This window comes from Embiotoca jacksoni, unplaced genomic scaffold, assembly GCF_022577435.1.
Source record: "Embiotoca jacksoni isolate LCO1_2020_lvr unplaced genomic scaffold, fEmbJac1.0.p SCAF_58, whole genome shotgun sequence".
NCBI classification, from domain to species: Eukaryota; Metazoa; Chordata; class Actinopteri; family Embiotocidae; genus Embiotoca; species Embiotoca jacksoni.
The window spans coordinates 1,702,357-1,720,417 of NW_027185412.1; the positions used below are offsets into that span (position 1 = coordinate 1,702,357).

The window sequence follows — 18,061 nt, forward strand, 5'->3', positions numbered from 1 at the left end:
TTACCATTTAATTTTATTGTATTTAATTTTATTAAATTCTATATATATATTTTACGATTACTATAAACACACACTACCAGGTCGAATGTTATTGATCATTTTATTATATATTAATTGATGGGAACTTGTTTGTCTGGTTCTTCGTTTTCCCGCCAATCTGCTGTTTCACTTCCGGTCCGGTAGGTGGCGTAAAACCGTTCTCTGCACCGCCGTCGAAGAAGAGTGACGTTTTCTCCTCGCGACGCAGTTTACAGAGGAACCACGCGTGTTCTCTGGACCAGGACCCGAAGCCGTCTGAGTCCACTTCAGTGTCCGCTGTTCGGTGGACTGGAACCGGGTGAGATGGGGGACCGGAGCCGGCTGTGCTCCGTGTGGCTGGGCTCGGAGACCGGCATCCTGAAGGGGGTCAGTCTGTCCCGGAAACAGGCCTTCAACTTCTGCAACACGAGCCACCTCAGCCGCGAGCAGGAGGTGCGCGCGCTGTGCTGGGGCGACCCGGCGGAGAGCGAGCTGCTGGTGGGGTCGGTGGACGGAACCGTGAAGACCTTCAGCACCGAGAAGGGCACCTTTACAGAGAGCCGTCGCTGCGGGGACCCCGGCGACGGCTGCTTCAGCGGGCTGGCGGCGCTGAGCGGCTCGCTGGTCACCTGCACGGAGTGCGGGACGCTGCGGGTGTGGCGGGAGGACCGCAGCGAGCCCGTTACGGAGCTCAACGCGGGGAAGAGCGTGTGCAGGATGCGGCAGAGCCCGGTGCACCGGAACAAGGTTGCCACCGGCGGGAAGGAGAACGGACTGAAGATCTGGGACCTGGAGAGACCGGAGACGCCGGTATTCACCGCCAAGAACCTGCGGGACGACTGGCTGGACCTCCGGCGGCCGCACTGGGTCCGCGACATGGCTTTCATCCCGGACTCCGACAAGGTCGTCACCTGCACGAGTTACCACCAGGTACGCAGTCCGTCCAAAAAAGATGCGTTTATCCGAAGTGACGTCATATAGACTAATATAGAACCCAAAGAACGCATCTGCCTTCAAAATAAGAGCTTTACATGCTTTTAAATCACATTCATTCAACACTGAAACTAAGTTCAGTCTCTTCCAGCTGGAAGTGGAGACAACTCATCTAACATGTTCCTCGGTCCATCACAAGAACACATTACCCACAAACCCCGTCACTTCCTGTTGTAGTTGTTAGCTAGCAGCAGTTTGTTTTGATGGTGAGAGGAGAGGGGGCGGAGCCTAATGATGGGAAATGAACGGTTATTGTTGGTAATAAAGTCTTTTATTTTGAAAGGAGACTTGATGTCATACTTTAAGCAGTTTCTGTTCATGATGTTTTTTGCAGAAATTTAGCTAAATTAAAAGCTCGCACAAATCTTGCTGAGATTAATTGAATGAGTTTCTTGCTGATTTTCTGGATGGAGTTTGTGTAAATAAAAATATGAAAGGAGAAACCCAATTAAAGCAATAATATTCAGACAGGAACTTGTAACCTGCGTCTCTAATAAACTTGTTTTTGAACCATCCCTCAGGTCCACGTCTTCGACCCCTCGTCCCCTCGGCGGCGTCCCGTCTTGGAGGCGGAGTTCGGCGAGTACCCGCTCACCGCGCTGTCGCTGCCAGCCGCAGGCAGCACGGTGACGGTGGGAAACACGCAGGGTCAGCTGGGCCTGCTGGACCTGAGGGGGAGGGGGCTGGTGTGCGGTTGCCTGAAGGGTTTGGCGGGCGGGGTGCGGGCGCTGCAGTGTCACCCCTCCCGGCCGCTGGTGGCGTCCTGCGGCCTTGACCGCTTCCTCCGTGTCCACAGCCTGGATGACCGCTCGCTGCAGCACAAAGTCTACCTGAAGTCACGGCTCAACTGCCTCCTGCTGGCCAGCCGGGAATTGCAGGAGGGGGGCGGGGCTGAGAAGGAGGGTGGGGCTCAGGAGGTGAAAGAGGAGGATGACGACGAGGTGTGGGATGCCATGGAGCAGGTGCAGGAAGACAAACCAAAAAGGAAAACCACAGAAGAAGAACAGACGCAGAAGAGGAAGAAGGGTGGAGACTGAGAGGTGTTCAAGGTGCAACCGGCACGTGGGACATTTGGACTTCAGACTGAAACAGCAGCTCCATGATCAGATTTCTTCTTCTGACATCTTTAACAGTTTGTTCTTTTATAACTGTAATTATATGTGAAATTAAAGGAGTCTCTTCTTCCTGTTATGGATCATCTAACTGATCACTCATATTTATTATCAGACCGACACCTCGGACTTCCTGTTTCCTTCACGTGACAGGAATTAACAGAAGAATATTTAAATATTATGTTCCTGTTAATTTTAACACGCAGCTCAAAAACTTTGTCACATAAAGTGATGAGAGAAATATTGTGAGAATTTGGTCAATTAGTCTGAAGATTTTAGTTGTAGTGCCCCCTAGCGGTCTCTATGACTCCTCTCACTCCAACTGGTCGAGGCAGATGCTCCGCCCACCTCTGATCCTGGTTCTATCGGAGGTTTCTTCCTGTTAAAGAGTTTTTCTTCCCTCTGTTGGAGGTTTTTCTCCCTTAAAGAGGAGTTTTTTTTTCCTCCTAGCTTACGTGGGAATTGTTGAATTGTTGGTTTCTCTGTATAATATTGTAAAGTTCTGCTGTAAAGACTTTAATGCGTTAAGTGCCATGAAATAACCTGTGTTGTGATCTGGCGCTATAGAAATAAAATTGAATTGAATTGAAAAATTAAGAATATCAACGAACGAACAGGAAGTCGTCGGTCCGGTCGGTGGTTGGAAGGATGAAAGGTTTCCAACCATCAGTAACAGGTCACAGAGACGGGAAGTGATGTCACAGCCGCTATGCTTCAGAGTTCACACAAACATTTACAACAGAAAACAAACGGGTTTAAAACCTGAAACGGACGGACAGCATTCATCAACAATCTAAACTCTGATCCTCTGCTGCTTGCTACTTCCTGTCAGAAGGGATTGTGGGAGTTTTCCCCACTGTGACTGGCGGAGGTCCAACCTGATCTTCTGTTACTTTAGTTACAGGGAGTCGACCCGTCAGCCCTGCGGCTTCACGCAGAGCTAATCACGTGACAACTTCCTGTTTTCTACAGTGTGTGAAACACATCCAGCAGTGGGCGCCAGACCTCAACTACTGCTGCAGAAAACTAACGTCAGACTTTATGTGACGTTGTTTTAAAGTTCAAATGAGTAATGAAGGAAACGATCGTCCCATTAATAATGATGAAGACGAAGGTGAGCGTTCTGTAACAGAAGAACTCTACTGGCCTGAATATAAGACGACTCCTCCAACAACAGGACACTCGGAGGAGACACTCGAGACACAACCTGTAAAGTTTCCCTGAGATCCTGCTAATCAGAAGAAGAACAGACTTCCTGTGATGTCATCACGTGGTTCTTCAACCTCTATAAAATCTCGTGTTATTAAACAAACCAAACTAGAATATTAATACAGCTGTTAGTCAAACTAACTAGTGTTAAAATGTCCCTTGGAGCTGTTACCGTGGTAACCGGATGCTTCCTGTCACTCTGACATCCTCTGAACACTGTGTTGGCTCTTCATCGCCCCCTTCCCCACTCCCCTCCCTCCCCCCTCCCCGGCTGAACTGCCTCCGGCTGAGTCTCTCCGGGTCGTGTGACGCCATGTTGCTGAAGTCCCGGAAGATGTCCTGGAACGTCTCGTCGTCTCCTGAGGAACCAGAGTCACACGTTAGCACAGTCAACGGGTCGGTGGTGAGTTCATTGCTCACATAAAAAAATCTGACAAATAAAGACTGACCTGCAGCTCCGAAGACTCCCTCCGAATCTCTCATCTCCTCGTTCATCCTGGCCATCCGCAGCCTGACGCATCAATCACAATATCAATAATGATGTCAATCAGATCAATCATGATATCAGTAATGATTTCAGTCAGGCCTGAATGTACCTGTACGTACCTGAACGTACCTTTACATACCTGAATGTGCCTGAATGTACCTGTACGTACCTGAATGTACCTGTACGTACCTGAACGTACCTGAAGGTACCTGAACATACCTGAAGGTACCTGAACGTACCTTTACGTACCTGAACGTACCTGAATGTGCCTGCAGGAACCTGAATGTACCTGAATGTACCTGAACGTACCTGAATGTACCTGTACGTACCTGAACGTACCTGTACGTACCTGAAGGTACCTGAAGGTACCTGTACGTACCTGAACGTACCTGTACGTACCTGAAGGTACCTGAAGGTACCTGTACGTACCTGAACGTGCCTGAACGTACCTGAAGGTACCTGAACGTACCTGAACGTACCTGAATGTACCTGAAGGTACCTGAAAGTACCTGAAGGTACCTGAACGTACCTGTATGTACCTGTACGTACCTGTACGTACCTGTACGTACCTGAACGTGCCTGAACGTACCTGAAGGTACCTGAAGGTACCTGTACGTACCTGTACGTGCCTGAACGTACCTGAAGGTACCTGAAGGTACCTGTATGTACCTGTACGTACCTGAACGTGCCTGAACGTACCTGAGGGTACCTGAAGGTACCTGAACGTACCTGAACGTACCTGTACGTGCCTGAACGTACCTGAAGGTACCTGAAGGTACCTGTATGTACCTGTACGTACCTGTATGTACCTGAATGTGCCTGAACGTACCTGAAGGTACCTGAATGTACCTGAAAGTACCTGAAGGTACCTGAAGGTACCTGAACGTACCTGTACGTACCTGAACATGCCTGAACGTACCTGAAGGTACCTGAAGGTACCTGAACGTACCTGAACGTACCTGTATGTACCTGAACGTGCCTGAATGTACCTGAAGGTACCTGAAGGTACCTGAACGTACCTGTATGTACCTGTACGTACCTGAACGTGCCTGTATGTACCTGTACGTACCTGAACGTGCCTGAACGTACCTGAAGGTACCTGAACGTACCTGTACGTACCTGAACGTACCTGAATGTGCCTGAAGGTACCTGAACGTACCTGAATGTACCTGTACGTACCTGAACGTACCTGAACATACCTGTACGTACCTGTACGTACCTGAACATACCTGAACATACCTGTATGTACCTGAATGTGCCTGCAGGAACCTGAATGTACCTGTACATACCTGAATGTACTGTACCTGTACGTACCTGAATGTACCTGAACGTACCTGTACGTACCTGAACGTACCTGAATGTACCTGAATGTGCCTGCAGGAACCTGAATGTACCTGAACGTACCTGTACGTACCTGAACGTACCTGAATGTGCCTGCAGGAACCTGAATGTACCTGTACGTACAGGAACCTGAATGTACCTGTACATACCTGAATGTACTGTACCTGTACGTACCTGAATGTGCCTGCAGGAACCTGAACGTACCTGTACGTACCTGTACGTACTTGTATTTACCTGTACAGGTAAGCATTTTACAAACACTCCGTTGTCAGCAGCAACTCACAGCGTGACGATGTCAGCGTGGGCTGTTTCCACAGCGATGGCCAACGGGTCCTGTCCTCTCTCGTCCGCAGCGTACTGATTGGCTCCTCTCTTCAGCAGCAGACACACCTGCCTGTGGAGGGCAATGAAAATCAGCGGTGTTGGTTGGTGTTGATGGTTGGTGTTAACAGGTGAGTGTGTGTCGTTACCCGGTGTGTCCAGCAGTGGCTGCAGCGTGAAGCGCTCCGTGTCCATGCAGGTCTCGGTGGTTGACCTTAGCTCCATTCTGCAGGAGGAACTCGCAGGCCAGCAGCGACCCCTGCAGGCCACACCGAGAAACACAACAACAGGGAGGACAAGAACGCATCAACTACAACCACCATCAGGTCACTAAACTACAACCAGGTCACATTTCCGTCTATAATTTTCATCATAGGTCTCTATGACTACACATATATATCTATAACTATGTTTCTCAGATTTGACCAGCAGACAAAAACAGCATCATAGACCATAACGTGTCTGTGGTGGGTTGGTAGTTATTGATAATCAATAACAGACCATAATGTGTCTGGTGGGTTGATAGTTATTGATCATCAATAACAGACCATAATGTGTCTGGTGGGTTGATAAGAGTTGTTGATAATCAATAACAGACCATAATGTGTCTGGTGGGTTGATAGAGTTGTTGATAATCAATAACAGACCATAATGTGTCTGGTGGGTTGATAGAGTTGTTGATAATCAATAACAGACCATAATGTGTCTGGTGGGTTGATAGAGTTGTTGATAATCAATAACAGACTGGTTGTATTTTTTTATACCCCGACAGCAGCTCCAATCAGCGCCGTGCGTCCCTCCTGCTCGCCGATGCTCCCGTTTACCTCCGCCCCCTCTGCTAACGCTGCTGCCATGGCAACCAGGTCTCCCGCCAATGAGGCCCGAAACAGACTTCGCTGACCATGGCACTTCTGAGCTCCATCTGAGCTGCTGCTCCGCACGAATCTCTTCTCCACGTACTTCTGTTTGATCCACGTCTCCTTCTCAGCTCTAAAGGAGGACAAACACAAGCATCAGTCAACGAGACAGTCAATTAGCTCGTCACTTCATTATTAAAATCATCACTGATAAACATCCTCTGATTAGTTGGATCTTCGCTGATAAACATCCCCTGATTGGTTGGAGCTACGCTGATAAACATCCCCTGATTGGTTGGAGCTACGCTGATAAACATCCCCTGATTGGTTGGAGCTACGCTGATAAACATCCCCTGATTGGTTGGAGCTACGCTGATAAACATCCCCTGATTGGTTGGAGCTACGCTGATAAACATCCTCTGATTGGTTGGCGCTTCACTGATAAACGTCCTCTGATTGGTTGGAGCTTCACTGATAAACGTCCTCTGATTGGTTGGAGCTTCACTGACACAAATATCACGTGATCATACCGAAGACTGTCGGGTCGAGGTTTCACTCCTCTTTCCTCTGAACACCTGGACTCATAGATCTGGTTCATCACATCATTACCCAGAACACACAGCAGCTGGAGGAGGAGGAAGATGAAGAGGAGGAGGAAAAGGAGGAGAAAGTGGAAGATGAGGAAGAAGATTAAAATATAAAATAAAGACTGAACAGTTTTAAAACTTTTAAATGTGTTATTCAACCTTGTGATGATGTTTGTTTCTCTGCCTTGTTGTTGTTTGTTTTGTGAGGATGTTTGTTGTCTCTATCTTGTTGTTTGTTTTGTGAGGATGTTTGTTTCTCTACCTTGTTGTTGTTTGTTTTGTGTGGATGTCTGTCATCTTCACCTTGTTGTTGTTTGTTTTGTGTGGATGTCTGTCATCTTCACCTTGTTGTTGTTTGTTTTGTGAGGATGTTTGTTGTCTCTATCTTGTTTGTTTTGTTTGGATGTTTGTTGTCTCTATCTTGTTTGTTTTGTGAGGATGTTTGTTGTCTCTATCTTGTTTGTTTTGTTTGGATGTTTGTTGTCTCTATCTTGTTTGTTTTGTGAGGATGTTTGTTGTCTCTACCTTCAGCTGTTCGGCCTCCCATGAGTCCAGAGTGAGTGATCTGACCTTGGACAGGTGAACCCCGAGGCTCCTGTAACCATGACGACATCTTATTACTTCCATTGACGGACAGACAGATGTTCCTGGGGGTTAAAGGTCACCTGTGGATGCCGGAGCACTCGATGCACACGGTGACGCCCAGGTTGATGGAGGCCCAGCGGGGGTCCTCCTCCCCACAGTCACAGCACCGCTGGTTCCCGGGACCCCTCATGGCCACGCCCAATGCTGCTGGCTTCGGAGTGGGGGGGCCCGAAGAGGTGTCCCCGCCACACAGGAGAGGAGGGGGCTCTTTAGGCTGTGGGCAGCAATGGCACACATACATGAAAAAACAAGAAAATAAGTATTTATTTCAGAAACATCAGCACCAGCAACAGTTAGACAGCTTAGAGCAATTTATTACATACAAACATAATGTAGAAGTAAAATATTACATGTTAGCTCAACATCATAAATAGCTAAATTACTTGATGTTAGGTTATTAAATGTCATTAAAGTAAAGTGGGCTAAATGCTTGATAAATACAATGTACCACTAAAATATCACCTGTTAATTACAGGTAATATACAGTTAACTACACATTAAAATGGATGCGCTAAACGCTGAGCTAAAAGTCATGAATAATAGGATAATGTAAAAGATGTGATCGTCAGACGTTCTTTGGTAGAACGTGGAACATTATTGTTCTAGAAGGTAGAACATTACTGTTCTAGAACATAGAACGTTATTGTTCTAGAACGTGGAACGTTCTTGTTCTAGAAGGTAGAACGTTATTGTTCTAGAACGTGGAACGTCATTGTTCTAGAAGGTAGAACATTATTGTTCTCGAACACTATTGTTCTAGAACGTGGAACATTGTTCTAGAACGTGGAACGTTATTGTTCTAGAACATTGTGTAGTCCACTCAGATGTCCTGGTGTCGATTGAGGACCTGCCTGGCTCAGTGGACCGTCGGCTCCCTCTCTGTAGGCCAGGTCGATACTGCCCTGCACGGCGCTCAGCCACGACTGCTTCAGCACCTCCGAGTCAGCCTGCAGGGCACAGCACCTGAGGCAAACCCAGTTCATCACATCAGAGGACAGGACGGTTCTGAACGGTTCAAGAGGACAGGACGGTTCTGAAAGGTCTTACTTCTGGACAGAGAGCAGCTCAAAACAGAAGCGCCGGTCGATGTGCTCCAGAGATTTGACAGCACACAGTCGGAGGTCGTGGAACAGAACTGAGACCTCCTCCTGCACAACCAGAACCCAACACGTTACTACAGTTTGAACCTTCAGAGACACCATGACAACATCCTCAGACATCAGATGGAGCGACCGACCCGTACCAAGCCTCCAGAGGTTCTGGTTCTTACAGCTCCACTGGTCTCAGAGGACTCATTTTACCTCTAAAGTCCAACTCGGAAAATCTAAATATATACACAAATAATATATATATATATATATACACATATATATTTACATATATACGTAAATATAAAAATATCTAAAAATATCTACATATACATTAGATACAGATACAGTTATACATTTATTTGCATTTGATTGTGTGAAATAAGTATTTGATCCTGTAGCAGAACATGACTCAGTACTTGGTGCGGAAAGCGTTGTTGGCGAGGTCAGAGGTCAGACGTTTCTGGTAGTTGGTCTCCAGGTTTGAACATCTCAGGAGGGTTCACTCCTCTTTGCAGATCCTCCAAATCCTTCAGGTTTCCAGGCTGTTGCTCGGCAACAGGAAGCTTCAGCTCCCTCCACAGATGTTCTCTGGGATGAAGGTCCGGAGACCGGCTCGTCCTCTCCGTGACCTTCATGTGCTTCTTGAGCCGCTCCTTTGTTGCCTCGTCATGTGTTTTGGGTCATTGTGGTGCTGAAGACCGTCCACGACCCGTCTTCAGTGTCCCGGCTGAGGGAAGGAGGTTGTCTCCCAAGGTGTCCCCGTACGCGGCCCCGTCTGTCCTCCTGTCGATGCGGTGAAGTCGTCCTGTCCCCTCAGCAGAGAGACACCCCCAAAGCAGAATGTCTCCACCTCCATGTTGGACGGTGGGACGGTGTTCTCGGGTTCTGGTCAGCGTTTCTCTTCCTCCAAACACGGCGAGTCCAGTTGATGTCAAAGAGCTGGATGTTGTTCTCCTCTACCACATCACCTCCTCCAAGCCTTCTCTGAATCCTTCAGGTGTTCGTTGGTAAACTTCAGACGGGTCTGTCCATGTATCTTCTTCAGCCGGGGGACCTCGCAGCGCTGCAGGATCTTAATCCATGACGGCGTCGTGTGTTACCGATGGTTTCCATGGTGACTGTGGTCCCAGCTGTCTGGAGATCATGAACAAGTTCTGCCGTGTAGTTCTGGGCTGATTCCTCACCTTCCTCATGATCATCGATGCCCCAGACCGAGGAGATCCAGACCGAGGAGATGCAGACCGAGGAGATCCAGACCGAGGAGATCCAGACCGAGGAGATGCAGACCGAGGAGATCCAGACCGAGGAGATCCAGACCGAGGAGATCCATGCCATTTAGTGTTTCTTCCATTTCCCAATAATCTCACCAACAGTTGTCTCCTTCTCACCGAGCTGCTGGCCGATGGTCTTGTAGTCCATTCCAGCCTTGTGCAGGTCTACGATCTGTCCCTGACGTCCTGAGACAGCTCTTTGGACTCCATGGTGGACAGGTTGGAATCTGATTGATTGATTCTGTGGACAGGACTTTTATACAGGTAAGGAGTTGAGACGGGTGTCTTTTATACAGGTAAGGAGTTGAGACCGGTGTCTTTTATACGGGTAACGAGTCAGGACGGGTGTCTTTTATACAGGTAACGAGTCAGGACGGGTGTCTTTTATACGGGTAACGAGTCAGGACCGGTGTCTTTTATGCGGGTAACGAGTCAGGACGGGTGTCTTTTATGCGGGTAACGAGTCAGGACGGGTGTCTTTTATACAGGTAAGGAGTTGAGACCGGTGTCTTTTATACGGGTAACGAGTCAGGACCGGTGTCTTTTATGCGGGTAACGAATCAGGATGGGTGTCTTTTATATGGGTAACGAGTCAGGATGGGTGTCTTTTACACAGGTGACGTGTCGAGACGGGTGTCTTTTAAACAGTTAACCAGTTGAGACGGGCGTCTTTTATACAGGTAACCAGTTGAGACGGGTGTCTTTTATACGGGTAACGAGTTGAGACGGGTGTCTTCTATACGGGTAACGAGTTGAGACGGGTGTCTTCTATACGGGTAACGAGTTGAGACGGGTGTCTTTTATACAGGTAACCAGTTGAGACGGGTGTCTTTTATACAGGTAACCAGTTGAGACGGGTGTCTTTTATACAGGTAAGGTCTCGAGACAGGTGTCTTTTATACCGGTAACCAGTTGAGACGGGTGTCTTTTATACAGGTAACCAGTTGAGACGGGTGTCTTTTATACAGGTGACCAGTTGAGACGGTTGTCTTCGAAACGGGTAACGAGTCGAGACGGGTGTCTTCTATACAGGTAACTAGTTGAGACGGGTGTCTTTTATACAGGTAACCAGTTGAGATGGGCGTCTTTTATTCTGAGTCCTTTCTTAACGCGAGAGGACGATTCTAACCAACTGTGGGAGACAGAATTCTTGCTGGTTGGTCGGAGATCAAATACTTATTTCACAATCAAATGCAAATCTGTATGTATATATTTATAAATATATATATACAAAATCAGCAAGAGATCAAATAATGATTTCCTTTGCTGTATATATACAGTGGGTACGGAAAGTATTCAGACCCCTTTAAATGTTTCACTCTTTGTTTCATTGCAGCCATTTGCTAAAATCAAAAAAGTTCATTTTATTTCTCATTAATGTACACTCAGCACCCCATCTTGACAGAAAAAAACAGAAATGTAGAAATTTGTGCAAATTTATTAAAAAAGAAAAACTGAAATATCACATGGTCATAAGTATTCAGACCCTTTGCTCAGTATTGAGTAGAAGCACCTTTTGAGCTCGTACAGCCATGAGTCTTCTTGGGAATGATGCAACAAGCTTTTCACACCTGGATTTGGGGATCCTCTGCCATTCTTCCTTGCAGATCCTCTCCAGTTCCGTCAGGTTGGATGGTGAACGTTGGTGGACAGCCATTTTCAGGTCTCTCCAGAGATGCTCAATTGGGTTTAGGTCAGGGCTCTGGCCGGGCCAGTCAAGAATGGTCACAGAGTTGTTCCGAAGCCACTCCTTTGTTATTTTAGCTGTGTGCTTCGGGTCATTGTCTTGTTGGAAGGTGAACCTTCGGCCCAGTCTGAGGTCCAGAGCACTCTGGAAGAGGTTTTCTTCCAGGATATCTCTGTACTTGGCCGCATTCATCTTTCCTTCAATTGCAACCGGTCGTCCTGTCCCTGCAGCTGAAAAACACCCCATAGCATGATGCTGCCACCACCATGTTTCACTGTTGGGATTGTATTGGGCAGGTGATGAGCAGTGCCTGGTTTTCTCCACACATACCGCTTAGAATTAACGCCAAAAAGTTCAATCTTGGTCTCATCAGACCAGAGAATCTTATTTCTCATAGTCTGGGAGTCCTTCATGTGTTTTTTGACAAACTCTATGCGGGCTTTCATATGTCTTGCACTGAGGAGAGGCTTCCGTCGGGCCACTCTGCCATAAAGCCCCGACTGGTGGAGGGCTGCAGTGATAGTTGACTTTGTGGAACTTTCTCCCATCTCCCTACTGCATCTCTGGAGCTCAGCCACAGTGATCTTTGGGTTCTTCTTTACCTCTCTCACCAAGGCTCTTCTCCCACGATTGCTCAGTTTGGCTGGACGGCCAGGTCTAGGAAGAGTTCTGGTCGTCCCAAACTTCTTCCATTTAAGGATTATGGAGGCCACTGTGCTCTTAGGAACCTTGAGTGCTGCAGAAATGATTTTGTAACCTTGGCCAGATCTGTGCCTTGCCACAATTCTGTCTCTGAGCTCCTTGGACAGTTCCTTCGACCTCATGATTCTCATTTGCTCTGACATGCACTGTGAGCTGTAAGGTCTTATATAGACAGGTGTGTGCCTTTCCTAATCAAGTCCAATCAGTTTAATTAAACACAGCTGGACTCCAATGAAGGAGTAGAACCATCTCAAGGAGGATCAGAAGAAATGGACAGCATGTGAGTTAAATATGAGTGTCACAGCAAAGGGTCTGAATACTTATGACCATGTGATATTTCAGTTTTTCTTTTTTAATAAATTTGCACAAATTTCTACATTTCTGTTTTTTTCTGTCAAGATGGGGTGCTGAGTGTACATTAATGAGAAATAAAATGAACTTTTTTGATTTTAGCAAATGGCTGCAATGAAACAAAGAGTGAAACATTTAAAGGGGTCTGAATACTTTCTGTACCCACTGTATAAATATATATAGACATATATATGTCAGTATATAAATATATGTGTCTATATATAAATGTGTGGGTTGTATATATGAATAAATAAATACATTAGATCTGACCACCAGGTGTTGGTTCCTACCTTGTGAGACTTCCTGTAGATGAGCTGGTTGTCTCTGATGGTGAACCAGCATCTGAAACACGTTACAGAGTGTTTAAACATACGTGTTATCATGAACCACGTGATGAAGATGAACTGTGTCGGCACCTTTTCCAGGTTTTGGATCTCTTCCTGGAGCGCTTGAACAGGTATCCCTGGATGATGTCATCACTCCCAGGACACGGGCTGACCATGGGTTCACCTGAAGCATCCTGAACACACACACACACACACACACACATGAATGAGCCCCTGGCAGACAGGTGTGTGACAGATGTGTGTGTGACACATGTGGGTGACAGATGTGTGTGTGACAGATGTGTGTGACAGATGTGTGTGACAGGTGTGAAGTCTCACTCTCTGCTGGACCAGCAGGTGTTGGTTCTCCAGGTCTTTCCTCTGAGCTGCACAATCGGCTGACAGCTGAGACAGCTGAGGACAGACACAAGGAGAACGGTCAGTCCACAGTCGCTCATATGGGTTAGAGAAGGGTCAGGGGTCAGAGGTCAGGACCTGCGCTGCCATCATCTTCATGGTGGGTTCCAGGTCTCTGAGCAGGTCGAAGCCTTGGTGGAAGAAGGTGAACTGAGCGTGGACGAAGGAGAACACCTAAGGGGGGACAGGAGTCAGTTACCACGGTAACGCCTCCACAGCAGGTCACAGGGTCAATAAGTTCAGAGTGTTCCTGAACACAGCACGGTGATGCACATGGAGGGATAATAAGTTCAGAGTTTCCCTGGGCTGCGTTCAGGAGCACTCTGAACTTATTGTCCCTCCATGTGCATCACCGTGCTGCGTTCAGGAGCACTCTGAACTTCCTGATTCCCCCTTCTCTTCATCAACATCATCATGGTGGTCCATAATGCTCTAATGAATGGATCCTAAACTGAAAGTTGTTATTCATTCATTCAAGGTGCGTTCACAATGCTCCAACTGTTTAACATCTCCTTTAACTGTTCCTAAAGCGTTGAACGATTACTTTAAACATTATCACGCCATGTTTCAGTCTGTGAGGTGAAAAGTTGAACTCACAGAGTTTAAGATATCGATCTTCTGCTGAGTCTTGAACGTGTTGAGCTGAGAAACAAACACAGAATAATAAAATGAGGAAGCGTTCACACGTTCTGCCTCCTGGTGGTCACGTATCGTACCTGCAGGCAGTAATCCAGGGCGAAGTGCTGGTAGCACTTGCGTGTAGCGAGCAGCAGGTGGCTCGCCCGCTCGCCGTCACCGGCTTTGTGTTGGGACACCTGAGCGCTCTTCAGCGTCGCCGTCTGCAGATCCTCTCCGATCCGGATGAACTCCCTCCTGGTGTCGGCCAGCTGGGGCAGGAACCTCGGAGACACAAACCACCATCACAAACCTGCCAGCCAATCAGAGAGCAGCATGTCTGCACCGTTCATGAAACACCAGGAAGGAGATTTAAAACAAGGCACAGATTGTCATCGTCCCTGATGGAGCTGAAGACGTCATGATAACTGGTATTATTATTATTATGTCTTATTATTACAAATTATATTATTATTGTTGTTGTTGTTATTACATATTATTTTTACAATATAAATATTATATATTATTACACATTATACTATTATGAAGTATTATTATTATCATATATTATTATTACTGTTGTTATATATTATTATGTATTATTATTATTAAATATTATTATGTGTTATTATTTTGTATCAGGTTCAGGCAGCATGCTGCAGTCTGACATCACACACAGCTTCAGGTTTAGTCTCCAGGAAGTGATTAGGGTTAACGAGGTGATGGGTTAACGAGGTGATGGGTTAACGAGGTGATGGGTTAACGTGGTGATGGGTTAACGAGGTGGTGGGTTAACGAGGTGATGGGTTAACGTGGTGATAGGTTAACGAGGTTAACGAGGTGATGGACTCACTGGGAGCATAGGTTGGTGAGCTGCTGGCTGATGGCTCTCTGTGTCTGATCGAACAGCATCTGAGGACAAAGACAAGAATAATCTACCTGATCAATACGTCTCCGGGAGGACTGATGGATGTTCTGAGTTACAACATCGCCTCCATCAGGTCACACTGTGAACTACAACACTGCCTCCATCAGGTCAGATTTTAAATGACAGCACTCTCAATAATTTAGTAGCATTTTGAAACAGATGATAAAGACAGTTTCAGGTGAACCTGGGAACTTCTGTCTTTTACAATATAACTGAATAATTATCCTGAATATGTCTCCACTGTGAGACATTCTGTTGTGGACAAAACAAAACAATTCACAGACACCCTGTTGTAGTCTGGGAGACTCTGATGGTGTTATTTCACTGTGGTGTTACTAAACAAACATTCAATCATTTGTTGACTCTTTGAGGTTACAACACAGAGAGCCGGATGTGTGTGGACTCACAGTGTGGAAGCTGACCATCTCCTGTAGGCCAAGGTTGAACTGGTTCAGGCAGGTCTGAGAGGAAGGAAACAGGAAGTTAGAGACATTTCACAGGAAAATATCACAACAGAAGGCGCCGGTCAAACGGCCCACCGAGCAACTGTGACATTACGACGGCGCTCAAAACCATCCAGAGTTTGCACAACAAACCATATTCACTTTGGATTTGATGAGAGAAGTTGAATGGGAGTCTATGGAGCCGGAGGCTTTTTGGAGCCGACCTCTAGTGGCACTCGCTGGTATTGCAGCTGAAGACACTTCTGGATCAGAACCATTTTACAGACCTGAAGCTACGAACTCTTTTATATCCAGTCTGTGACGATACCTTTTAGATTATTACTATTGCCATCATTTAGCAGCGTACCGTGATGACGGCGTCCCTCCTGTGGTATGAAGAAAGTTCAGCCAGACCATTCAGGAACAGCTGATTGGCTGCACTATACGCTTGTCCCGCCTCCACCATCTTCCCACATAGCTTCATCACCTGATTGGTTAGAGACAGAGATGACAAACCAATGAATGCTCTGCACAGATTTCATCCACTCACAGTAATAGTAGTATCAGTAGTAGTAGTAGTATCAGTAGTAGTAGTATCAGAAGTAGTAGTATCAGAAGTATTAGTATCAGTGGTAGTAGTATCAGTAGTATCAGTAGTAGTAGTAGTAGTATCCGAAGTAGTAGTATCAGTATCAGTATCAGTAGTAGTAGTAGTATCAGTATCAGTAGTAGTATCAGTAGTAGTATCAGTAGTAGTAGTAGTATCAGTAGTCGTAGTAGTAGTATCAGTAGTAGTAGTAGTATCAGTAGTCGTAGTAGTAGTATCAGTAGTAGTATCAGTATCAGTAGTAGTATCAGTATCAGTAGTAGTAGTAGTATCAGTAGTCGTAGTAGTAGTATCAGTAGTAGTAGTAGTATCAGTAGTAGTATCAGTAGTAGTAGTAGTATCAGTAGTAGTAGTATCAGTAGTAGTATCAGTAGTAGTAGTAGTAGTAACAGTAGTAGTATCAGTATCAGTATTAGTAGTAGTAGTATCAGTAGTAGTAGTAGTAGTAGTAGTAACAGTAGTAGTATCAGTAGTAGTATCAGTAGTAATAGTAGTATCATCAGTAGTAGTATCAGTATCAGTAGTAGTATCAGTAGTCGTAGTAGTATCAGTAGTAGTAGTAGTATCAGTAGTAGTATCAGTAGTAGTAGTAGTAGTATCAGTAGTAGTAGTAGTAGTATCAGTAGTCGTAGTAGTAGTATCAGTAGTAGTAGTAGTAGTAGTATCAGTAGTAGTATCAGTAGTCGTAGTAGTAGTATCAGTAGTAGTAGTATCAGTAGTAGTAGTAGTAGTATCAGTAGTAGTAGTAGTAGTATCAGTAGTAGTATCAGTAGTAGTAGTATCAGTATCAGTAGTAGTATCAGTATCAGTAGTAGTATCAGTATCAGTAGTAGTAGTAGTAGTATCAGTAGTAGTAGTAGTAGTAGTATCAGTATCAGTAGTAGTATCAGTATCAGTAGTAGTATCAGTAGTAGTATCAGTATCAGTAGTAGTATCGGTAGTAGTAGTAGTATCAGTATCAGTAGTAGTAGTAGTATTGTTTGTAGTACATGTACCTTGTCGAGTTGTGTCTCCAGCAGAGAAACATCCTCCTCAAACTGATCCAGATTCAGTCTGAAACAAAGAAACGTCATCAGGACTTCTGCACATGCTCAGTTTGGAGGGAGGTGGAGGTGGAGGTGTGTGTGCTCACCTGAACTCAGGAGAGTCTATGACACACTCCTCAAAGTCCAGCAGAGAGTCCATGACGTCAGACAGTCCTCCTGTTCACGTCACTGAGGGCAGCTGTTGATCAAGTTCATTGAAGCCTCTTCATCCTGACTCGTCTGCAGTTAGCCCGTTAGCTCAGCTTCTCTCTGATGTTTCTTCTTCAACTCTGCACAAACCGGGAAAAAAATTGTTCCACGCGCCTAGTCGAAGTTTTTACATTGGGCGGATGGACTTGGCCGCGTGCACGCGCTCCCGCCTGCCCGCATGTCTGCTCGGTTTGGATAAAAGAGTAAATGAACGGTGTTTGTGGCGGTTTCAGTCCGACAGCTGTCTGTACATCCTGCTGTTGTTGTACCTGTTGCTAACCGACAGCTTCCGCCCAACATCCGGTTTGTCTGGGTCAGACAACCAGCCTGCCTGCGGCGCCACCCGGCGGCCTGGGGTGGAGCAGACCAGGACGACGTGATTGATGTTGAACGTAGAGGGCCATTTCTGCCATAAATATAGCTATAAAAAATAAGTCACAATTTTGACTTATCTCATGATTATTATTTTCATCTCAATATTTTTACATCATTGTGATATTTTTTTTTTCTTTATCTTTTTGGCTCTTTATCTCATCATTTACCCAACTCATCTCAGAACTCACTGATCTCATAACTTTAAACTATCTTACAAAGTCACTTTTTTTAATCTTTAATTTTACTTCAACTGTCAGTAATGTGCTTTACTGCTGCCTTCATGTTAAGGTTAAACTCTTTAAATTTGTTTGTTTAGGATCTTATTTATTTATTTATTTATATATATATATATATATATATATATATATATATCTGGAATGATCTCCTGTATCAGGAATGATCTCCTGTATCAGGAATGATCTCCTGTATCTGGAATGATCTCC

At 45.8% G+C, this 18,061-nt stretch overlaps 2 protein-coding genes across 3 annotated transcripts; one reads left to right on the top strand and one right to left on the bottom strand.

Moving 5' to 3' along the window:
• The first annotated feature begins 218 nt into the window (after positions 1-218).
• wdr74 (WD repeat domain 74) lies at positions 219-2,206 on the top strand. Its single transcript, XM_069173079.1, has 2 exons — positions 219-948; positions 1,533-2,206. Exons 1-2 carry the CDS (start codon positions 343-345, stop codon positions 2,046-2,048), a joined length of 1,122 nt encoding a protein of 373 aa, XP_069029180.1. The 5' UTR covers positions 219-342; the 3' UTR covers positions 2,049-2,206.
• An 87-nt stretch (positions 2,207-2,293) lies between these two features.
• Positions 2,294-17,511, bottom strand: LOC138212624 (arf-GAP with coiled-coil, ANK repeat and PH domain-containing protein 2). 2 transcript variants are annotated; one of them, XM_069173078.1, is made up of 21 exons: positions 17,141-17,511; positions 17,004-17,061; positions 15,769-15,888; positions 15,366-15,419; positions 14,884-14,942; positions 14,132-14,315; positions 14,013-14,057; positions 13,494-13,589; positions 13,338-13,412; positions 13,089-13,192; positions 12,963-13,014; positions 8,618-8,718; positions 8,422-8,533; positions 7,591-7,784; positions 7,451-7,520; positions 6,869-6,963; positions 6,306-6,471; positions 5,631-5,740; positions 5,444-5,554; positions 3,782-3,843; positions 2,294-3,691 (listed from the first exon to the last, which is right to left on the bottom strand). In XM_069173078.1, the coding sequence occupies exons 1-21, from the start codon at positions 17,191-17,193 to the stop codon at positions 3,501-3,503; spliced, it is 2,112 nt and encodes a 703-aa protein (XP_069029179.1). In that variant the 5' UTR covers positions 17,194-17,511; the 3' UTR covers positions 2,294-3,500. The 2 variants fall into 2 exon arrangements, with proteins under 2 accessions (XP_069029179.1, XP_069029178.1); XM_069173077.1 differs by having other exon boundaries at positions 6,246-6,471.
• Positions 17,512-18,061: the final 550 nt, after the last annotated feature.